The sequence below is a fragment of the Vipera ursinii genome (genome assembly GCF_947247035.1).
Source record: "Vipera ursinii genome assembly, chromosome: 1".
Lineage (NCBI taxonomy): Eukaryota > Metazoa > Chordata > Lepidosauria > Squamata > Viperidae > Vipera > Vipera ursinii.
In genome coordinates this window covers 89,164,081-89,189,370 of record NC_139512.1, presented here as the reverse complement: position 1 = coordinate 89,189,370, position 25,290 = coordinate 89,164,081, and the positions used below count along the sequence as shown (strand labels likewise).

The 25,290-nt window shown below is 37.7% G+C and overlaps 1 protein-coding gene across 1 annotated transcript in view; it reads right to left on the bottom strand.

Annotated features, from left to right (window-relative positions):
* GAS2 (growth arrest specific 2) overlaps window positions 1-15,706 on the bottom strand; it is a gene marked incomplete at both ends in the record, with an annotated part of 107,328 nt that extends 91,622 nt beyond the window's left edge. The window contains one exon of the mRNA XM_083348591.1: window positions 15,565-15,706. Within this exon, the coding sequence (XP_083204717.1) occupies window positions 15,565-15,706 (142 nt within the window). The remainder of the gene's footprint in view (window positions 1-15,564) is intronic.
* Between the last annotated feature and the right edge of the window lie 9,584 nt (window positions 15,707-25,290).

Sequence of the window (25,290 nt, the reverse complement as noted above, 5' to 3'; positions counted from 1 at the left end):
TTTAATTTAATGTCTCAGTTGGCAAACTGTTACATAATTTTGTTCTCTTTAAAATTATAGCTTGCCCAAAGCCTAAGACCAAAACCTAAAGTGTTATTATCATATTGTGGAGTTTACAGAGTTTATTTACTTGCCACTTATAAGCTTATAAAACAAATCAAAACCTAATTTAGCAAGCTTGACATTTAATTTATTTATCAATTTACTTTTTTAATACTGAAGTCTGAGCATTATGCAAAAATATGAAATGTAAAAAAAACCATTTTCAGTATCTAATGAAGTATATTAAAATTGAAGCCATAATTAAAATCTTGGTCTTTTAAGATATAAAGTTTGTTGCTTTTGCAGACATACAAGGCAACACACTCTAGCTTTTCTTTAATTATGACAGAAATATGATTGCATTATAGTTATCACATTAATTTCTAATGCTTGATGTATAGTGTAAGTTTTCTTGAGTAAATAAATTCTGTCTCTTATACAATAGTTGCTCCCCTTTTTCCCCTTCCAACATAGTAGAACAAATTTATTAATACATTTACAATATTTGAGGGTAGAATACTATAAGTGAGTTTCATTTAGCACAAATGTTGTTTATACCTTGAAGCATGAGTAAAATGGTCATATGATATCTAATTATATCCTGTTTCATGATTTATGGTTCTGTCCTACTTCATTGGTTTATTTTATATACCCAAAGTAAAAAAGTTAATCAGATGCTGAATGATATGCTGTTAACCATCACAAACCTGAAAATTAAAATTAATGAATTTTGTTTTCAACGTCTATACCTGAACAAATAAGTCAGCTACATCAGCCTTCAGTATACAGACTCTGAGCTCAACAAGGAACATTTCTTTATGTACAACAATCACCCTGAAATCTAAGAGACTTCAACCCTATCAAAGGTCTAGTGAAGTATTTTGAGATTATATTGTTCTCTTTTATGGAATTGCAATCCTGCCTCCAATATCAGCACTCCATACCCATCTAACTGTGTCCTGTCAAAGAGGACATGTGAAAATGAGTGACAAAGTTTTTATAATGGCACGCTGATAACGTATTGTGACATATTATGATGTTTTTTGCCTTTGCAGAGCCAGGATAGGGATGGCCTGTGTGTGATGCATCTGGCCCACAGGTCACCAGTTTGACACCCCTGCACTAAGGACCCTATATATGATGATGAGCAACAAGCTAATGAATTACTGAAAACCCCCAGCATTTAGCAGTGTTATTTCCATTTCTCATTTAATAGTCAGATGCAAAGGAAAGTGACATAGCAAGATCATGAGCAGAGATCCTCCCATGGGGTTATTTGAGAGCTGATTTACATACAGTAGTGGCCAAAATTGTGGAAACCTTTTGGGAAAAGTGTATTTTTGAAGTTTGATGGCTAATAACACCACTTTTTTGTAGTAGTACCATAAAATTATATATCAATGGAAAGATAATTTAATCAAGAATGGAATGCAAAAAAGTTTGTTCAATTATCTGTATTGTGTTCTATGAAAAGTTATAGCCAAATAACCAGAAAAAGGAAGCACAACTTGCTTAGGTTGATATCAGGTAGCTTTCCTTCATTTGATTGTAGCCAATGAGCATGAGTGTTTAGAGAGCCAATCAGGTGTCATCTTGTTTTGGAAATGAACCAATCAGATCACAGTAGGATGCAGTTATTGATGTCATGTATTGAAGCTGAGAGGAGGCCATTTGTCAGTGTGTTATGTGATCGCTATCAAGTTACTTGTTTTTTTGTGTTCTTTCATTTAGTAAGCTTGTAAAATGTAATAAAATTAAAATAATGATTCAAAGAGTTGATTGGTTGCCCAGAAAGCAATGTAAAATAGTATTATTAAGTGAACAAGGCTACAGTTATAAAGAAATTAGAAGAAAAATTGGTGGAAACCTAACCAAAGGTGGCATTTCTACTGTACACTTTTCCCAAAAGGTTTCCACAATTTTGGCCACTACGGTAGAGTATGCCTGTCTGCTTGTTGATTGGCATTACTTGCTAGCACAAAGAAGAACAAACAGGATTAGTTTCACTTATTCAACACACATCCCACACATACAAGTTCTATCAACTCAAGGGACTGTTTTGCATGTAAGAACCCTGTTTCAAAAGTGGGAGAAGTCATGTAGAAAATGGATGGGGCAACTTTAATTATTTACTTTATTATTAAATTGTATGATTTAATAGGGGGTTGATATTAGCTATAAAAATAAATGACATCTTTTATCAACATTTTATCAAAAATGTTTTAACATTCAGTTCTGCTGATCCTGGCTGATCCCACAAAAGCTAAGCAGAATCCAACATAGTTAATATTGGTTAGGACAGACATGTCAAAGTCACAACGTCACGTGATGTCACGCGACGCATCGGAACTTTTTCCCATTGCCGAAAATGGGATGGGCGTGGCTTCTCCGGGATGCTCCAGTCCGCGGGCCGGCAGTTTGACACCCCTGGGTTAGGAGAAACCAGAAAATCCCAAGGAAGTGGGCCAAAATGGAAGTCAATGAAATACCTCAGAAGAAGGCAGTGACAAATCTTTTGCCTTACTGCCATGAAATGACCATGTAGCCACCAGGAATCAGTCCTGACTCCCAGAGAAAATCTTTATTTATTTTATATTTGTTTATTTTATTCAAAATAAGGCTTTTTATATTTCTTCAGCAGAGCAAAACAAAAACATATGAATAAAGGAAAACACCAGATTAAGTGGGACCAACATTTTCAACCATATTTTTCAGGGTGTGCATGAGTTAATTGGTGAAACAGATCCCTTGCAGAAATTTGTTTTTTTCTCATTCAAAATTCCTCCCAAAGGGAAAAAAACTGTCTCATTTTATTATTATTATTATTATTATTATTATTATTATTATTATTATTATTGTTGTTGTTGTTGTTGTTGTTGTTGTTGTTGTTGTTGTTGTTGTTGTTGTTGTTGTTATTTGGGGGGGAGAGCAAGAATTAAGTTTGTAATGACATGCATTCAACTTCCTAATCTCACTAGTCCTAAAATAGGTTTGAAAATTTTGGCTCTGAATATTTTGGAAAGACCTGGGCATGGAGAGATTAAAAAACTATATTGTATTTTTTGGGCTTTTTCTGCAATTTCTTAATAATTTGATTTCAAATTAGAAAAGGCTACTCTAGAGCTCCACAGATTTTTTTTTAAAGTCTGCTTGCAAAAATGTGGCTCTAACCTTCCCAAATTTAGCTGCTGGGTGGTAGTGAGTGATTTCATTATAAGCTGTATTCTTCCACAAGGTACTAAGGAATTTGCTATCAAGTCAATGCAGTATAGCTAGGACATCTGGTACTATAACTCTGTTGGACTACAACTGTACAATCACCCAACTACCAGAACCATCGACTGGAGAAAGCTGTCCTAAATAATCAATTGCTTCACAGTGTAATTGAGAACATGGATTTGATAATAATTTCAGCTGATAAATTCCATCTTTAAAAGAAAGTCTTTGAGTCAGCAAAAAACCACATGATACTTCTGTGAAGCCAAGAGGTTGGCTTGTTCATCCAATTTACTCTAAATTGATGCCCTCTTGATATTCTGGACTGCAACCACCATAAACATGTGAGCTGCAGATGATGTGGGAGTCGTAGCCAATCACATATGGGCCCATCATGATGAAAAACACTTTTCAAATCAGCCTGTAAAATGTGCTTCACAGCTCTCATGTTATAGAATGTTAGCTGTTTCTGGACTTTGTTGATTTCCAAGTCCTTATTCGTTGCAACTTTGTCTCCTTCAACCACCTTACCTCTACATATATGTTTCTGTCTATTGGACCGTTTTGCAGCTCAATGTTTCCACTATAAACCTTTTAAGGTAGGGGCATACATAACTATTTTCTCTTTCCGCACAGAAACTGAATTGCAAATTGTAAATTACAGTTTTGTTCCCTGGCAAAATGGATTCAAACAATTTAGGTTACTATCAATTCAGTCATTTGTCTCCAGTAACATCTCCCCTCAAAAACCAAAATAATATACAACAATAATACACAACAAGACAAACTGAGATACCGTAAACATTCCTACGACTTGATAGGATAGGATTGTATTTTGTTGTACCGATTTTTTTTCTATTCTGAAAAGTTTAGGTTTCAGACAAAACATTGGGCTTTTCAAAACACCTGACCCTGGGGGTCATTAGAAATATGTATGTAAAAGAATGTTACATGCTACATACACCAGGGACAACAAATGTAATGTAGTGGGTCCGACGCAAGGAAGAGACGCCAGCCGGAGTACGTGTTCAGCTCTTTATTGTGGGGGGTGCGTACTGAGGAACAAGGGCTACCTGGCCTCCTTATATATCCGGCCAGGGAGGCGGCCAGCCAATGGGGTTGGCCCTAGGTTTCCCACCAAAACTAGGTTTCCTGCCAAAACTGTCCAGGCCAACGCCCCCTAGTGGCTGTTGTTATGCAGATGCCTGCAACTGGATACATAACAACAAACTTAAAGTCTATCTCATACAGGAAACAAACGCCAAACAGAATAGATATCTTTACATTATTAAGACTGATGAGAAAAAAGCCTGTCCCTTCTCAGCAATCTAATCAAGACAGCTGCCTCAGCCCTGCTGATAGCTGGCCAAGTGATGGATGATCACCTGGGCAAAAGGCAAGAGCTCTCTAGAGGGATGGAAATAGCTTCTGCAACTCCCATTGTTTCCTCAGTCCTGATCCGCGTCTAGCCAGGATGTTAGAATGAAGACACAGAGGTGGCTTTGAACTTCCCTTAAAGCTTTCAGGTGTCTAACGTGTGCATTACTCATTCCAGCAAAATGTTTCCACACCTTTTAATACCACAATAGTAATTAATGGGAGTCAACTTTTTTTTTTCATTAAATCACTGTATGGAAACACTTTGGGAGAGAGGCTATGCCGTTACTAATCTCACCTGAGGAACCCTCCAAGCCCAGAGCTACGGACCCACCCATAGAAACTTTTTTTTTATTATTTTTATCTAATATCTACCCTGAAGCTTGAAATAACACCAGTGTAGGATTTCAGATTTTGTTACAACCAGCTGCCCTTTGCAGTCTCATTTTTCCACACATAAAATGTTTCCAATCTCTGCAGCTTCTAAAATGTGTGGACGTGACAAGTTTCCTGACTGCCTGTTGCTTAAACTGAGATCCTCACATCCAGAAATTGTTTAAATTAAGAAACACTGTATTATAGTTTTTACGATTATAAAGGATCTCTTTAAGTCCAATTCCCTGCCCAGAGACTTTAGATCATCCCAGACAAATGGCTGTCCAATCATCCCATGTATTTGGGTTTTTTTTTGTTTGTTTGTTTTTTTGCACACCAGTTGGTTCTTGATTGATTATATCAGCTTATTTTGGCTAGCTTGTGTGGGAGTTTTTTCCCCTGCCAAACAGGTTGGGATTGAATTAGCAATCAACAGGTGACAATTATCTCTGCAGAATATGTGCTTATAATTGCAAGAATACTGCACCAATTGATTAGATCTGTGGTGAGCAAAACCTTTTGGATGAGATTTTTAATAATAGACCAGCAAAGAAAGAACAAGAGCCATGCAACCTTTGAAAACCCTCCAGTGATGGAGGTCCCATGAGGTCAGCAAGAAGGCAGTTCCATAGGTCTCATGGTCATGATATTATTCCTTATTTTGAGTTTCAATCTCTCTGAAAAGTTTTCACCAGCTGGTTTTTGTCCTATCTTTGGGCACACTGTTTTCCCAGTGACAGCTCTTCCAAGTATTGAATCTAACTCTGAGGAGGACATGTTTATCGCTTCTTATCTGATGTTTTTATATTGGCTGTTTTATCAATCGTGGTGCAACCACTCAGAGTCACCTTTGGTAAGATATACAAATTTGATAAATAAATAATTGAGGCCACTATTATGTCTGGAATACTGCAACCAATTTTGGTCACCAAAAGATGTTGAGAGTTTGGAAAAGGTTCAGAGAAAAGCAACTCATAGTCCTGGAGACTAAAACATATGAAGAACGGCTGTAGGACTTGGGTTTGGCTAGTCTAAAAAAAGAAGAAACAGGGGTGACATGATAGCAGTATTCCAGTATTTGAGGGGCAGCCACAAAGAAGAGGGCGTCAAACTATTCTCCAAAGCACCAGAGGGCAGGACAAGAAACAAGGGTTGGAAACTGACCAAAGAGAGAAGCAACCTGGAATTAAGGAGAAACCTCCTAACAGTGAGGACAATTAACCGGTGGAACAGCTTGCCTTCAGAAATTGTGGGTGCTCCATCCCTAAAGGTTTTTAAGAAGAGACTACACAGTGACTTGTCTGAAATGGTAGAGGTACTCCTGCTTGAATAGGGGGCTAAATTAGAAGACCTCCAAGGTCCCCTCCAGCTCTATTCTATTCTTCCCTTCTTAGGTGAAGCATACCCAGATCTTTTAATCATTCTTCATAAGATTTAGCCTCTAAGGCTCTCTCTGTTTTTGTTTATTTTCTCTGAACTATTTCCAGTTCCCGAGCATCATTTTTATTGTGGCAAACAAATCTGGATATAATATTCCAGGTTTGGCCTGATGTGAAAGGTCAGGTCTACATGTGAAAGGTCTAATTAAACTGATTTATTGCTAATAATGCATAAGAATTATGTCATGCAATTAGGTATCTTCTCAACTAACAGTTAGAACTTGCTAAGAGATAAGGATCAATGGAATTCAAGAAGGGTTGAACTTAGACTTGTGGCTTTGTAGAAATTCTAGGTCAGGGCTTTTCAACTTTTTCAACCAATGTACCACTTTTAGGATATGGCAACATCCGAGTACCACCTAGCAAGGTGTCAAAAACTTGATGACCAAAAAAAAAAGGAAAAAAGTGATGAAGTACAGGTAGTCCTCGACTTACAACAGTTCGCTTAGTGACTGTTCGAAGTTACAATGGCACTGAAAAAAGTGCACCCCAAGCCACAGCCGAGCAAGACACCTGCCTGCCTGGTGGCACTCTTCCTCCTGTCTGAGGTTTTCATTGGATTGGTAGCAGGGGTGGGGTGAGGAATGTTTGGTTTCTATTCCTCCCATCTGCCTGGTGGTTGTAGCACGTTTTGGTCACTTCACATGACCCTGGGACACTGTGACCACCATAAATATGAATCAGTTGCCAAGCATCTGAATGTAAAACAAGACTCTGGAGATGCTGCAACATTCCAGCTGATCTGCGCTTCTTCTGGGCTCCGCAGATGTGCCGGGATCAGCGCCGAGCTCCAGCTGGAGCCTGGCACTGATCCTGGTGCTTCCGCTGAGCCCTGACAGCCCTGCAGCTCCAGCCATCTCTCGCTCAGGCTTATGCAGTGCTACCACCGGTTCAGCTCATTCCCCTCTCCCACTAGTTTTCTAGGATGGCCGCGTACCACCTGCTAGGTACTAATGTACCACAGGTGGTACCCATACCACTGGTTGAAAAGCCGTTGATCCCTCTTTTAGCTCTGCCCCCAGGTTCTGCCACTCCTTCCTGTATACCTGACCAGTGCAGCAGACTGCAACGTTTGTCACTGCAATCCAAGACTGCATTGGCTCTTTTGGCAGTTGAAAAGCATTTCTACTCATATTTAATGTGTGGTCTATCAAACACCCAGAGCCTTCTCACAAATAGTTCTGTTGAACCAGGTACCTCCCTATCTTATATCTCCATATCTGGTTTTTCCTGCATAAGTGCAGAACCCTACATTTATCACCACTGAACTGCATTTGGTTGCAAAAAGCCCAATATTCAAATCTATAGAGATTATTTTGAACCCCAATCCCGTTTTATGAGGTGGCAGCAATACTGCCCCCTCACATTTGTGTGCTCTGCATCCCTTCTATCCCTCCTCGCAGCATCTCTCTCTCCACTTAGGCATAAACCCATTAAGCACCACATGATGGTTATTCAACCAATTGCAAATCATTGCCCAGTTCAGCAAGAAAGAGTCTGTGATCTATTTTATCAACTCCCTTACTGAAGATCAGGCACATTACATCCATTGATCTATTAATCAAATCAGTTTGTGAAAAAAGGGGGGGCATAAATTACTTTGCATAAACTGTTTTTAAGAAACTCATGCTGGCTTTTAGTATTCCCCTTGGCCCTTTCCAAATACCCGAAAACCCACTATTTTGTTATCTTTTCTAGGCTCTTCCCAGATATTGAAATCAAGCCAGTTAATATGCATTTTGCTGAGTACCCTTTTTCTCCTTTGTTAAAGACTGGAAAAATATTAGCTCTTCTTCATTCTTCTAGCATACCCTCCCCCCTCATACTCCAGCAGTTCTCTAAGATTACAGTTAGTGGTTCTGAGATCATATCTGCCAGTTCTTTTACCACCCTGGGATGTAATCCATCTGGCTCTGGCAAACTGAATTCATTCAAAGCAGCTAGTGTTCTCTCTTTGCTTTCTTGCCAGTTTTGACCTGCACTTTTCTTCTGCCACTGCTGACATGACGGACCATTTTTTTAATCTTGCAAAAAAAAGTCAGAGACAAAATAGGAATTAAGCAGTTCGGCTTTCTTCCTGGCTTCTCTAACCACTTTGGCATCTTCTCCAATAAGTGGCTCAACTTTTCTATTGTTCTGCACATATTCAAATGACTGTTCTTGTTGTTTTTGTTTTTGACATTCCCTTTGTAAGCCTCTACTCACTGTTCCAGATTCCATGTTTACAAATTCAGGGTATTTCCTGATATGCTCCTTTCCCATTTTTTTTTAAACTTAACTTTTCAGTTTATCACAGAGCTCTTCATGAAAACACGCTGTTCTCACCAACCATCTCCCACTTTTCTTTTTCTTTGGAATTGTTTGTTTTCGTAACTATTTAATAAATATAAATAGGATGAGGAAGTCTTCCATAAAATGTTTATTGAAATGATTATATCCATATGGTGTAGTAACAACAACTTGCACCTAGACATTGGCAAGATGAAAGAGATGGTGTTAGACTTCCGGAGAAAAAAGGAGGAACCTGCCCCACTTTACATCGGGGAGGACTGTGTAGAGAGAGTTTCCTCCTTTAAATTTCTGGGAGTTTACCTCTGTGAAGATCTGACCTGGAAAGTTAACACAACCCAGGTGGCTAGAAAGGCCCAACAGAGGCTTCACTTTCTTAGGGTCTTGCGGAAGAACAGGGTAGAACAACGGCTAATGACCCTCTTTTACCGGTCTACTATAGAGAGCGTCCTCTTGTATGGTATTGTGGTTTGGTATGCTGGTCTGACAGCCGCGGACAGGAAAGTATTACATAGGGTAGTGAGCACAGCACAAGACATTGTGGGCTGTCCCCTGACACCACTGGATGACATCGCCAGGGCTCGTTGCCTTGGAAGAGTGAGGAAGATTCTCAGGGATGACTCACACCCTGGACGGTATCTCTTTACTCTCCTACCATCCGGTAGGAGATATAGGAATATAGCCAGCCGTACCAACAGGCTGAAAAATAGCTTTTATCTGTGGGCTGTTAGACTTTTAAATGGGACATAATCTCTGTGAACCAATGCAGAATTGACTTGGGAGGCCGGTGTGTGGTGTAGTTGGTTCACATGGTGTGGTAAGATGGAGGGTTTGTTGTCACTGTGTGTTGGGGGTGAGAGCATGGGGGGAGGCTCAGCTAATCTCAATGTACACATGTTGTACTTTGACAATAAAGGATTATTATTATTATTATTATTATTATTATTATTATTATTATTATTATTATTATTATTATTATTATTATTATTATTATTATATAAAAGGTACTGCCCATATCCAGTAGATTCTTAATGCTGAAAGTGCTCTCAAAAATGCTTCAGTAAATAAGAAAAACAGGCATATGAAAGGACTGAAAAAATACCTATTACATATAGGTAAATCTCCCTCAATTTGGCATCTGGTAGATGGTGTGGTCTTCAACTTTCAATATTTGCAGCCAACATGCTCACATTTTTGGGAGCTGAAGTTCACATATAAATAAGGCCTCCAGCTTGGAAAAGGCTACTATACCATATATTGGTTTTTCATATGTCAAGAATGAACATCTGCTATGAAGAATCTGTTTACAGCCTTGGCCTCCGTACATCATCTTGTTGCTGTTCTTAATTACGGTACTATTATTATTTTCCCACTTCTTTGTACTAGTATACTTCATAAAACAGATGAATTGTCATTGTCCGGTATCCTGCGTTGACCTCTCCCTTTCCTAATTGACACCCGAAGGAACCATCTTGTCTTGATAAGAGAGAAGAAGCGGACAAAGTGAAAACTCAAAACCAGAAACACAAAAAGAAAAATAAACATTAAAAGCAGAAAAAAACAACAGGTGAGCAGAGTATAAGCCAGCTGAGAAGATACATAAGTTCAGTTTGAGAATAATCAGAACTTAACAGTTATATTGCCTTCCTATTAGAAAACATCATCAGCAACCTCCTTGTTTTTTCTCCGCCTACCAAATGCATTTCCATCTCTTTAGGCCTTTTAAACAGTAAGCTTCAGGTGAAAGGCCTTACAAGTCTCTCAGTTAGCTATTTTTGGTCTAAAAGCAGGTTAAAATGGCTTAAATAAACACAGGTTTGGGGGATGAGCTCTTCCACAGCCCAGGTTTCTGTCTGTTTGTTTATTTGTTTCAACTTGGACACTCCCTAAATCTAGTCAAATCCGTCCAACAGAAATATTGTTTAAAAATATATTTTTGAAAAAATTAAAAGAAACAAAAGGACAAACCCTTAGAAAACACCCTAATACAGGAGTGTCAAGTTGGTGGTCCATGGGCCGGATGCATCATGTGCAGGCCATGTCCACCATGGTTCCGCAAAGGCAAAAAAATGTCATGATATGTCATGATACGTTATGTGATGCAATCGACTTTGACACCTGTGCCCTAATATTTCATCAGACTCCACAGTCTACCACAAAATCTCACTAACATAAGATGTTGCCTAGTCAGCTTCATGGATTCTTCCTACAAGAAGACAAGAGCTCAGTAAATCTGAGTGACTTTATCAGCACACTGCTAGCAAGCAAACAGCATTATCTTTCTGTTCTTGCCTCTGTAAACCAGGTTAACAGCCCAGCAATGCAGTACCAGAAAAATAACAGAAATGTCTCCTTCAACCAGCATAGTATAGGCTTCAATCTTAGCTCATACCTGTGCTATTCCTTCAGTTCTATTCCTCATCTATCAGCTCCAGACTTCATTTCTGTTTACTGATCTCCTGAAACTTCTTAGGGACAACAGATAGAAAAATGCTTCTTTTTCAGAATCCAGGTCATCTCCTACTGCCAGATATACCACGGCAGCACAGCAACAGCACACAGCACTGAAGCAGCCACAATTTCCCCAAGTATCATTCCTTTGGGTTCTGTAGTTTGGACACATTCTGTATGTTCGCCCATTTGAAGTACCTTGTTTCAAAAATTGTTGCCCTACAATACACCATTTCACTCAGTTAAAGGTCACGACAATGAGAGATTTGATTATGGAATGTGTCTTGTTTAACATGTGAATATCCAATTTATGTAGTCTGCTTTCTTTTCCCTAAGGTAAAGGTAAAGGTTCCTCCACACATGCGTGCTAGTCGTTTCCAACTCTAGGGGTTGGTGCTCATCTCCGTTTCAAAGCCGAAGAGCCAGCGCTTGTCCGAGGACATCTCCATGGTCATGTGGCCGGCATGACTAGATGCCAAAGGCGCACGGAACGCTGTTACCTTCCCACCGTAGTGGTCCCTATTTTTCTACTTGCATTTTTACGTGCTTTAGAACTGCCTCATGTCTTAATTTATTTGTCTAATTTTACCTTCTTTTTCTGCACTTGCCTAATCTTACCCATTCTGAAAGGGAAAAGCCTGGTGGGTATGCACATAAGAAGAAAGTTTTTAATGTACTGAAGTTTTGACCTATTGGCAGACATTGTACTGAAAGCCTGCCAGCCAAGCAGACCTCTCTTCTAAAAAGTGAAAGATGAAGCTCCCATCCTGCTTAACTGTATTTAAATGAAATCCGTACACAGGAAGAGAAGCATAAGACATTTTCTCTGTAATTACCAATTATTTTCCTTCAATGTCATAGGGAAGAAGTGTCAAGTACATAATAGATGTATTATGCCTTTTTTTTCATAGGACTATTTCAAGAAAATCAAGAGATTTTTTTTCACACAAATGGAAAAACAATCTTAGGCTACTCTGTAACATAAAGAGGAAGAAAATGTTTGGCTCTCCAAATGTGGCTGAATTACATCTTCCAACATCCATAATTATTGTTTCCCTGGAGAGAGACGGATACAAGGAAGTAACCAATGACATGTATTACATTAAATTCTCTGCCTATCAGAGCTTTTCTGGGTAGGGGGACTAACAATAATTCTGAATATCATTCACTTTCTCAACTGTCAATTCTTTTAATATAGCCAGACATGAATCCTAAACTTCTGTGTCTCGAAATAACAGACACTTACACTTCTGTGTAGATCCTGCCAACAGGAGTTTGGCTAAACTTTCAGCTTTCTAAATATGGACCCAAGGCTGTCCTTACTTTTAAATTCTGTATTACTGAGCTTTAAGTCTTCTGGCAATGAGTGAGTGGCTACCACATGAATAAGATTAAATAGAGAGTTGATTGCCCATTGCTAATATGAGGGTGTTACTGGCTCTTCTACCTTAGCAACTCAAATGCATAGCATTTTCTTCCCACTCATCATAAATTAATGTGCAGTCCATTGTGGCCTGAAATGGTGGCTGAATTCTTGGCCGTGCTTAGGAAATCCACATATTTTTTTCAGTGGTGGGGGAGTAATTATACTAACATGTTGGAAAACCACTTGGTTTTGGCCATCCTCTCACTGGTATTCACTGGCACCTTGCTACTTTCATTTCATTTTGCCAAAAAGTGATCAGACTTCAAGTATTTTGAAGTTTCTGTATCATGGTCTACAAGCAAAACTTTTCTGAATGGAATTTTTAATCAGTTAGAATTGAATTGGGTTACTGAGAAATCTTGAATTGAATCATACAATACCCAATGGAATCCTGAATCTCTAAGTCAAATAAAATCAAGCCTATTGACTGCGAGATGTTCTTTGCAGTTAAATATTCCATACTCCTGGGAATTCTTGGCCAACATAGAATTTCTCATGAAATAAACAGATCCAGGATGAATATACTAAGAGAAAATTTTATAAAATGACTGCAATAAAACCAATGTTAAGATTTCGTTATGTTCTAATTGTATTTTCATACAGATATTGTATTGAATAATAATAAAATAAATTTTGCTAAATTTTTCTTCATTCAAAATACTTCATTTGCAATATCTATGTTTTCTTTCCAATATCTTGTTGTGACTCAGGGCCAGCCTGTGGGTCCGACAGCCGGCTCCGACGTATCGGAGGACTCAGATGAGGGGGAGGAGGGAGACGAACCGGCTGATGATGGTTTGGAGGCTTTGCAGAGTCCTCAGCCGGGGACCTCTTCTCAGCTGCGTGAGCCCGAGAGTGCGGAGGATGATGACCCACAGCTGGCCCTGTTCAAGGACGCCCGACGCAGGAGGCAGTCGAGCAGGAACAAACAAAGAAAGGCTATGGGACTCCTCGGGAGGAAGCACAGGGAGACCACGCCCTGAGCTCTCTATAAAAGGAGTGTTTGGGGAGGGGCTGGTTGCTGAAAGCAACTTTTCCGCTTGAGAAGACAAGCTCTAGTGTTTTTGTTAACTGCGTAATTAAATCTTGGCAGAAGCCTTTTAGCCTTGGACGCTCTCCAGTCTCTTCTTTCTGATAAGGGGTTTGTTAGAAGAGGGCTGGTTCAGAACATATCTTCTCTACCTTGAGGCTATCCAAGTTGGGTTGGACAATCCTTCTCTGGCATTTTGGGACTTGGAGTCTCGCCCCATCTGGAAGTTTTAATGCTATAAAACAAGTTAGTATAATTATTTTCCCGCTACTGAAAAAGTGTGGGTTTCCTAAGCATGGCCAAGATTGGTTGAAGTGTTGCTTGTAGTGTCATAGTGTTGCTTGTGATCGTTGTAGTGTTGTTTGTGATTAAAAAAAAATGTGTTTATGATCAACAGCATGGTTCATAACTACTGTGCTATTTGTAAACCAGTTATTTTTTTTGTATTGGGCCATCACTTTTTGTTTTTTATTAGTTGGTGGAACAAAAATATAAAAGAGGGGGAAAAAACATGGATTGAACAGAGAATGTCAACATCAAGCATGAAATTATGATAAGCAGGTATGCAACTTAGATATCTAGAAGCAGCTGTCCTGCCTGTAAGCTTAAGCTTAGCTTGAAATCCTATCACAGTCACTGTATGATACCAAATGAACTGGTGAATGGGGCAGGAAATGGTTGGCTCCAAGCATTCTAGGCTGACACTACCTATTTATTCTAAATAAGAGAGAAGATGTATGGAAGGCAAATGAAGCAGTTTGACTAGAAAAAAGGGATTATGTGCCAGAAAGAAGATAAAATCTGATTTGTTCTTTTTATTCTTTCTCACACAGGTGCTAAATCATCAGCAGTTCACTAGAAAGCCATGCATGGCACAATTATGGCAAAGTTCCACAAGTAAAGTTACATTCCAGTCAATATAACTAGAATGTTGAGCATTTTAAGGGTTTAGTCTTGCAAAAACCAGTGTGGAGACTCATTGCTTTCTCTACCATTTCAAATATAAATATATTTTTATCTCCAAGATCCATCTAAGTGATTGGTAAGAGTCAACACCAACATGACACGTTAATCGTAAGTGCAACAACAGTACCTTATTCTGTATTCAATATGTTCAACTGTTTAAATGAATAGCTTCATTTTTATAACAACTCTACCAAAGTTTTGAATGGGTGATTGATTCAAAGGATTTCTCTTTAAACTGAATCTTTAGGTATACAACCAAGGGTAGGTATACTGTAAATTTCCTTGCATAATACTGTCCAATTATATCTCTAATTCCCAGGGTTCTCATACTTCAATTTAATTCAAAGGAAAGATATCACAAAAGTGATATCCATCGTTACCCATGATGCTGTAAAAGTATGTATTGTGATGTCACAACACAGACTCCACCCTTTCATACTTACATCATGTGAGTTGGGTGAAGTACATTTAAGGTGCAGTTTGCACTATGTTACTGCATTGCATGCTTTGTCACTTGTGCCTCCTATCATGAGGATGCTTATGAAATTAACCTTGTTCCTGTAAGGTGGACCTTACATGAAAGAAATCTTCAGCAAATTTCCAGGAAAGGAAACAGTAAAGCAGATTTCTCCTCCCCTCCCCACCCAACACACACACACACACACACACACACAAACACATATATATACGCACACACATACATATATACATACATACCGGTATATATATTACACACACGTATACTAAATTAACATGGAACAATGTGGCCTTCCAAATAAGAAAGCAGGTGAAATTAGAATTCTCAGCAACCTATACAACTAGATGACAAACAAGATAAGATGGTAGAACTTTAATTATTTATTCAGAGCAGGTTTTTCCACTTGCATGTCAGGGTTTAAGATCAAATTTAGAAAATGCTTGACAATAATTACAGTATGTAGAAATAACCTTACCCAGCAGGTTTGTCAGCCATAGCGCCAAATCTTCCTTCATTGGCAACAAATTAGCCTCGTGTCTGCTGGCCAGCCACTGGCTGTACTGATGCATATCGGAGAGGCCAGGGCCTCGGGCCTTTGGGCTCAGGGAAGTGCACATCCTTTAGCCACTGATGATACCTGATCTCTAGAAAATGGGGGGAAAAACAAAACCCTCATATAATGAATTGCTTCCATATCCTAAGGGTCCAAATTCAATAGTAACCAGTGTTAAAAGAGGATGGATAGATGTCTGTTCCACAAGAACGGTGCACCATAAGACAATTGCATATTAGCATTTTAAAAAAAAAACAGCCTTTTGATGTTGATAATTCAAAGGTAAAAAACAGTTTTGTCTGTATTTATTATGTATATAAATACATAAACATATACGTGTGTGTGTGTATGTGTGTGTGTGTGTGTTATTACTGCAGTTAAGGTTATGGACAACAGTGTGCCATGTTGGTCCAATGTGGAATCTTAGCAGTGCCTCCCAGGGTAGGGCTGAAAGTGACCTGAAGTTTAGCCACTCAGTTTTTGTGCTTACAAATAAAGATGGGAAAAATAAGTCGCATCAAATCTTCCTTCTCCTTTCAGAGAAACTGCAGGCTTATGATGGATGCCTGCCTGCCTGCCTGGAATCAGGATACAACTTGTAAACCTGATGCAAACTGACAGATCAGGCTGTCTTTTGGATCTTGTTCATTGACTGGGAACGATCTACAGTCTTGGCTTACGCAGCTCTTTTAATTCATAATGGCATGTGGTCTTCCTTTGTGCCATATTACAACCCACTGAGGGCTCAAAAGCGAGACTCCCTTCTTTATCATTGATGGGATACCAACATTAATCAACACTGACACTTAGAATGAAGGTGTATAAAGTACTGCAAATGTGAAATAAGACCTTAAGGGGGGAAAAGGAAGCAGACGCAATGAATTACAAAGGTAGACCCTGAGTCTCTCCTAATCAGTATGTACATGTGTGTGTGTATGTGTGTGTGTTTATGAACATAAAAACCCCTGAAATAAAGAATTCTTCCAATAAAAGAAGATAGACAAGTTAGGAAGTATGGTGGTCTTTGAGCTTGGTTGCTTTCTTGCAGACCCTTTTATTATTCAATTTGGTAACATCATCAGTGCTAAGGAATGTGGAGTTTGCTTCCTGTTTATATATATAGCTATGTGCCCTGCCAGTGTTGGCGGAATCGTGGCTTTCTCTTTAGTAATTCCTGAAAGCTCACAACTTTAGCTAGTCCCTAAAGCTCATTAAATATTTCACATCGGTTGAGAAAGGCTTATTGCTATTTTTTTTAGAAAAAGTACATATGATTTTTACTTACTAATTAGATCAGAATGAAATAACAATTTTCTTTTTATCTCTGTGAATGTCACCTCTACTTGCGCTTTTCAGCTCATTTCTTGAAATCTAGTTTTTAATAAACCTATAATAGCTGTTCACATTATTATTACAGAATTAATTTATAAGATTCTAAATATTCTGAGGATGTTTTCCAGCATGCACAGCTGGAAGTTTGCCATTTTTTTAATCTAAAAAATAACATACGGTTGAATTAGATTCAATGGCATCAAGGCCTTTCTTTTTGAACCTAGGTTGTAATCTGTAGAACAGGAAATGGGTTCCAATATTTAGAACAAAAGAAGTACAAACTTAAGGAGAGATCTCTCTCTTCTAGCCTCCCTCAATTCTGGGGTTAGAATTTAAGTGAGGAAAATTGTAGAATATAAAGATACTTTTATGTGAAGCTCAGCTCCTGATTTGTATAGGTACAATTGGATAATATTCTTGGCCAGAGAATGTAAGTAGTTTGCCACTGTCTTCTTCTAGAATGGGTTATTTTTTTTCTTTCATATTTCCACCCAAATATTAACTAGGCTTAGCTCTGCATAGCTTCTAAGTCCAGATAAGGAGAATCAGATGCAAAGCTTTGAACTATTGAGATAAGTGTTATATCTAAACCTTGAGACTCTGCTTCCTGAAGCAGATCTAAACTAATTTTTCACATTTGATTCATTTAACCTTTGTTCTTTTCCCCCTCCAAAATGCTGTCTAAAATCATTTGGCAGCAGGATGATGACATAAATACAGGTGTGTCAAAACTATCTGATCAGGCCCAAATACAGTAAGGTGTCTATATCATCTTTCAAATCATTCTTCTAAATAGAAGCTTATTAGAAAATACATCAACTTCAGAACAATACAGTGAATTACCTAATTTAATGCATAGACAAACAGATGCATTGGAAGAATGAACAGTATAGCCATGAAACTAGGAAAAGAAAACAAAAGACAAACGTATCAGCAAGTGGAATCAAAGAAGCCAAAAATTTTATTTTAGTTCTCGAATCCTTGGTTCAATGGCTTCAGAATGAAAAAAGTATTTGACAAGAAACCCAAAACTATAGAAGCAATAAGAGGAAAAAAAAAACTAGCAACAGCAAGGCAGAAGCAGAACTGGAAAGAGGCAGAAGGATGAATATATCTGATGATCAACCTGTAAACCTAAGCAAATCAAAGTAGCAGCCATTGGAACTTTAATTATTAAACCCAGGACACTATTTTCTTAGTGCTACTCTGTCATCCTTTCTCCCCCAAAATTCCAGAATAACATAGTCTGTAGCATTTGGTGAAAATAATATATTATTCAGTTCATAATGAATGGATAGGTGTTTTTAGAACATCTGAAAAGACATTTTAAAACAAGGGCATCATGGAAGTTGTAGTGTATGCCCTTAAAAGCATACACGGAAATGTCAGCACAGCAGGGGGCTGGACAGCTCCAGGCTATAACCGCTTTGGAGGGAAAGCCTGAATAGAGCGAGTCATTGACAGCCCCAGGGCATGGTCAGCTCTGGCAGGAAGCCAGGGTTTAAATCCATTGGCCACCTGCACTGGCGGGAAGCCCAGGTTTGAATCTATTGGTCGCAATTCACCTGGGCAGGTATAAGAGACGCCAAGTAACCCCTTTGCCCCAGCTTCATTTCTGACTCAATAAAGAAATACTACCCAGCTCAAGTGTCTGCCTCTCCATACAACCACACGACATTGCAGAAGTATAATTCTGGCTGTGGTGGGGGAAAGGGACAGAGAGAGATTAATCTACAACCATAGTTGTTTTGTAACTCTTTTCATTTGCTTTCTTTTTGTCCCTATTTTGTTTGTAGTACTTCATATGGCATTTCATGCACAAATTTCACACATTTGTTCTAAATTCAGCATCAATGTTGATGAATGTTGTCGCTCCAATAAAAGATGGGAATGATAGGCTTACTTTTAAACCCTAAATGGATTTTAATGTAGCACAAAGGAGGACTGCATGCCGTTATGAATTAAAGGAACCACCTAAACCAGAACTGTAGATGGTTCCCAGTCAATGAACAAGGTCCAAAAGACAGCCTGATCTGTCAGTTTATATCAAGATTACAAGTTACCATAGCCTGACCTCAAGCAGGAAGGCATTCTTCATAAGCCTGCAGATTCTCTGGCAAGGATAAGGAAGATTTGACATGACTTTGGTTTTTTTTTCCATGTTTCTTTGTAAGCATCAACATGAGTTGGGGGAAGAGGTAAATTATTGTAAGATCCAAGCTCTACCATCAGCCAGCCATTAAAAAAAACGTGTCCTGTAAGAAGTTTGAAAATATGAATAGCAGCAACAATAGCCATGTTATTCTGTTCCATCTGTTTTGTCAAAAGATTTGACAGTCTTCATTACTGTACATTTGGAAATGCAAAACAGAAATGTTATATGTTTGAAATACATAACAAATACTACATCAGCCTCACCATTAGAACCAATACAGTAACAATTGCAGTCTAACAGTCTCCATGTATACTTAGAAATATGCCCCATTCAAAGCAACCTTGCCCAGGACATAAGTGGGATCAAAGAAGAATGCTTGCTGACTCAAGTATGCATAATACTGCCAACTCTTACTGAGGATTAAATGAAAAGATTCAATAGCCAATCATTTTTCCTAAATGATTTTTTTTAAAAAGGAACAAAGCATAGATTATGAATGTTTGAATCAAATGGCAATTTTAGTATATTCTGCAGACATATTATGAATAAAAATGTTCTATTCTTACAAAAATGTTTTGAGGGATTTTCAAGAAGAGTTTCACACAAAAATTTACTTTTGCAACAAGGTTACAAATACATAGTAGTTGTAACTTTAGTTACTGATTGAGATGGGTGACTATAGAAATTGAATGAATGAATGAATGAATGAATGAATGAATCAATAAATCACTGTCACATTAGTACAAACCCATTAAAATATCAAGTTCTACACTGGGCAAAAAACCAAAACCAGTAGACATTTAATTTAGTTTATAATAAACATCTTTCCTGTTTTTTCTCTCTCCCTCCCTCCCTCCCTCCCTCAAAAAAACCAAAACTGAATGCATTGTGACAGAAAATAAGACAAATCAACATTAAACACCCAGATTACATGTAATGTCTTGCAAAAAACATTATTAAAAAAAGATGGGAGGACTTTAACAAACCATACTTGAAATTAATAAAATATATTTATTTCTAGATGTGCTATTTGGTTTTGCTGAAATATAATTAGATGTTTTCTATACTTTTAAATAAAATTCAGCATTTACTTTGTGACAATTTTCTTAGCAATTTAATTTGAATATGTACCCATGTACTACAAACAAATGTACTATAAACAATTTCAGATGCTTTGGGGCAAACTTAAATTATTTTCTACAGCAGTGCTAAAGGTCATGTGTCTAAATATGCTATCACATTTTTCAAAAGAGCACTAGGTAAAAACATGAGTTTTCTGCCTCTGCATTTTTAACTAAGCTATGTAATGTCATTCTATTGCTTTATTAAAGTTCACAAATCCAGTATTGAAGAGTTTGTCCACCCTGACTGTCCTAATAACCCTACAGGATCCAATGAGATAGCTCAAAAATGACAAAATACAGTCATTCAACATATTTCTTACTTTATCATAGTTTTAAACTCACCATTTTGTTGTTCTACATCTAATACTTTGTCCACAAAAACATCAGTGGAACCCTTAGTGAAGCTAACCGGTAAACTGACATTAAGGTTCAGCTTTTAACATGAATACGACAAAATGAAATATTTAGGAATAATCACTGGGTTTCTAAAGAAATTGTGACATTATACCCTACCAATAGACTCAGTGGAAAAGCCCATTCTTGAAATACTCACTTCTTTATTTCAGTAATAAACCTTCTTCCACATTACTTCAGTAGGGACTTTCACCAAGAACAGAAATTTATTTACACTCAATGAACCTGCCCCTCTTATTTATATAGTGTTTTTTTAACAGGCTTTTTTAAAAGAAACACAAAACAAAGGTCTAATTGTAACCAAGTATCTTTAATTCTTAGCCTGATTGTCTGTGCAAATGATTTCAGCACCAATAATTTACAGTACACCTAATAGCATCTAACAGTTTCAATAAGCTGGAAGGTTACATTTCTTCCACTCACTCGTACAAACAGTGAAGTTTTTATTTTACAGACAGAAGGTGCATTTAGATTTTCTGTGTATTGTAGCTCAGCCTCCAACTTTGCCAGCCCTGCAATTTAAACTATTGATGCTTGCCAGAAATCCCAGGGGAGATTAGGTGACTATGTGGTATAATTCAACTGATTATCCCAGTATTGGCACTAATTAGCAAAAATAAGCCCAGTTATGAATTAAAGCTCTAACTGTATGGTTAAAAATTGGTTTATGTGGGAGACACTGGCTTGTTTATATTAGACAAGGAAGAGAGGCCATAATAGCTAAATTGTTAAAGATTACCTGATAAGAATTTATCAATATGTAAGCAATAATTAAGGATATGTGGTAATCCTGACATCTTTGGAAAGCATCAGATATGCCTACCCAGCTGGAATTAAGTCTTGCTGAAATAAATTGAGTACACGTCTAACAGTCATGCAAAAACTAGACTTCCGGTTTGCCATCATGGCCTCCGCGGATGCTGGAAGGTAAGCTCCATCTTCCACATTTGGTTTCGCTGGGGGACCCTGGAAATGGTCAAAAGTCACCTGTTGGGGTGACAACCAAGGAGGGGACCACACTTGATCACAGGAGGGCGGCAGCCCTTCCACTTGATCCGGGGCAGCCCTCCAAACTGGCAGAGGAAAGACCGGCCATAGCAATATGGCTCGTCAGTAGGCTGCAGACAGCCGAAGTCAAACTTACCACCAGGCACTTCTAAAGCAATGCAGATGAAACTGGGTGAGATCTGATCTTTTCTATAAGATCCTAAGTATTTTTCTTCCTGTAAAACCTGCCCAAAGTATCTTTCCCCCTGTGAGGAGAGAGGGAAGGGAATTTCTATCCCACCCTCTAAGAATAGCAGTGACTGACTACCCAGGGGAGTTAAAGCACTAAAAGAATAACTTTAATCTAATTGGATTTATATGTTTCTGAAATTTGGGAACCAAAAATTTTCTTATTTTCACTGAAGACTTTTGTTTTTATCTATAAAAAAGAAATACAATTGGAAAAAGGACTATAAAAAATTTCGACTTAAAAAACCTTAAGCGGCATCAGTGACATCTTGTGGCCAAGCTTGGTATTACAACTTGTTATTGCCTAAAGGAGACTTGGTTAGACACCCAGACTACAGATAAGACTTTTATAACTTTGATAAACACCACTTGTGAGAGGTTCAGCTGTAAAGAGAACTTCTGGGTGGCATGCCTGGCCTCCTTAAACTTTGAATGTAAACCTTTATTGATTTTTAGAGCTGTATGTAGGGAATTGCCTTCCTACTTTTTTTATCTGAGGAATATTGGTCATTATTTGAGATGATGAAATACCTTGGATTATAAAATATTACTTGAAAAACAACTTTTACTATGAAGACTACCTACAAATATGTGAAATAGAGGTCCCATACCCTGCTATAAAATTATTTTCAGCATCTGATTTCAAAGTCCTCAATTTAACATATCATTAAGAGAAGATGGATGAAGACCAGGAAAATATTTGTTCATGTTGAAAGCAATACATGAAACCATCCTTTCAGCTTGTGACAAAATAAGATGTTACAGAAAAGAACAAGATGTCAGCTAAGATATACAAACTCAAATTCTGACTACAACTAAAGAACTAACAATGCAGAAGGTAACAGAAGAAGTGGAACAATCAAATACTAAGACAGAGGACTCAACTGACCAACAAATACAGTCAATGGATTATCCAGAAAAGGGACTGACAACACTGAAAATGGAAAAGACTTTCTATATAAATCAGAAGAAATTTGAGGAGCAAGAAGAAGAACAGACTGAATGGAAGATAAACATACCAGGACAATTATGGGGATTTGGAATAATAGGGAGACAATTTAAGGAATACAAATGGTTTAGCCCTTGCAAAAAAATGGCAACTAAATGGTCTCTCTTATTCCAAACAATATATATAATAATAGAGGGAGATCTATTTGATGATTTAAAAGCGTTGACATGGAAGGCCAGTTGGCAAAGAAAGAAAGCCAGTTTTGATTTATCAGAGGTGATTTCATATTACTAATTAGACTCAAAGGGAGGAGTTGAGATAAGGGAAATTTTGGTCATTGAATTTAAAACATTTGGAAATTAGTTGAAAATAAGGATGCTATTTGTTTAATAAGTAAAAATTAGACCCAAAAAGAGAAAAAAATATTATGAATATGTTTGATTTATTGCTTGTTGTTGTTAGTTGCAAAGTCATGTCTGACCCATCGCGACCCCACGGACAATGTTCCTCCAGGCCTCCCTGTCCTCTACCATCTTCTGGAGTCCATTTAAGCTCACGCCTACTGCTTCAGTGACTCCATCCAGCCACCTCATTCTCTGTCGTCCCCTTCTTCTCTTCCCTCAACCTTTCCCAACATTAGGCTCTTCTCCAGTGAGTCCTTCCTTCTCATTAGGTGACCAAAGTATTTGAGTTTCAACTTCAAATTAAATTTGAATATTAATGTGAAACTAAAATTTGGGAAAAACCAATAACAGAATTTTGATTGAATGTAAAGATTGAATGTAATAGTAATTAAGATATGTATGAGCTAAAAAAATATTGATAAATGTAATAATGATGTTTTATTTAGTTGATATAATAAGAACTGTATTAGCTTAAATATGAGATAGTAGATATTAAGGGAAAAAGAGAGGAAATATTTGAGGTTGTAGTTTGAGATTTGTGCTAAAGATTTTTGTATGTTACTGAACTATTGATTAACTCAGCCACCACACTGCTTTTTAAATACCTAAGCGTAAAATTAGAAAATTAATAAAAATATTATTTTTTAAAAACTGCCGTGTTCATCAGTGCAAAAATTAAGGAACATGCCTCTTGCTCAATTTTTTGGTGGTTCTTTGGTTATTAAAAGTACTGCTTACAAAGTCAATAATAAAACTCATATTAAAGCAAGGAAAACCTCTATCCTGTCATCAAATAATTTAATCTCAAATCTGAGTCAACAGCAACATCTTTTGTATATCATTTCTGGCTTCTCAAATTCAGACATCTCAGGCAAAGCCAGAAGCAGTGAGTCTATGATCATCCAGATATCACCAGACCTTACAAACTATTATAATTGAGCAGATAGTTCAGCAACATTAGATATCACAAATCTATCAGAAGAAATGAAATTGAGCTAGCTCATCTAATACTTTCTATATTTTTCACAGCTCAGGGAAAGATCTGAGCTTAGCAACAACTAATACAGTTTCAGCAACTTCCCATGGTAGAAATCAATTTCAGTTGCTCAATTCCAGTCTTAATTTTTTTCCCCATCCCACTTTGGTATCAGTTTGTAAAATGTTCTATATAACTTTCTGGTGAAGAATTAATGTATGCATTTTTCTGTGATATTCTAATGGTTTGCAGTTTGTAAGCGCTATTCTTAGTGTAATGTAATTGACTGACTGAAGATTTGTCAAGTCATTGATGACTCCTAATGACCAAATATTTTCTGGCTGTCCTTTACCTGGTCCTTAACCTGGTCTTTCAGATCTAAAAACATATCTATTTAAGCAATCCAGTCTGGTCTGACGGGTTTAATTTTAATTGTGGTTTTAACTTATCTTCTACATTTGGGCAGTAGGGCTTAATTTATTCTCAATTTTCTGTATTTGTGCATTTTGACATTTATGTCACTGTTCACCGCCCTGAGTCCTTAGGGAGAAGGGCGGTATACAAATCAAATCAAATCAAATCAAATCAATCAATCAATCAATCAATAAATAAATAAATAAATAAATAAATAAAAATGAACACCATCAGGCAATTACAGAAGGCAGCTTTACTTGGAACAGATTATATCTTGCAATGATACCCTTAACAACATTTGCCCAGTGATGGGATTCAAATATGTGAACAGCTGGTTCTCTGTGTAGATGCCACATCCGGAAATCTATTCTGGGCCTGGGGAACAAAAAATTAGCTACTGGTTCTGCCACAGTGGTATGAACTAGCTGAATCCCACCACTGCATCTGCCTACCCCAGGTCATTAGGAAGGACTCGTAGGTAGACAAAAATGCCAGTCGAAACATCTTATAACCAACCATAACAATAGCAAAAATGGTGCATTGGAACATCAGCAAAAATACCATTTACCTACCATCAAAAACTGGCGGGGCCATAAAATAGACAAAGAAATAGAAAATGAAGAAGCTAAAATGCTCTAGAGCTT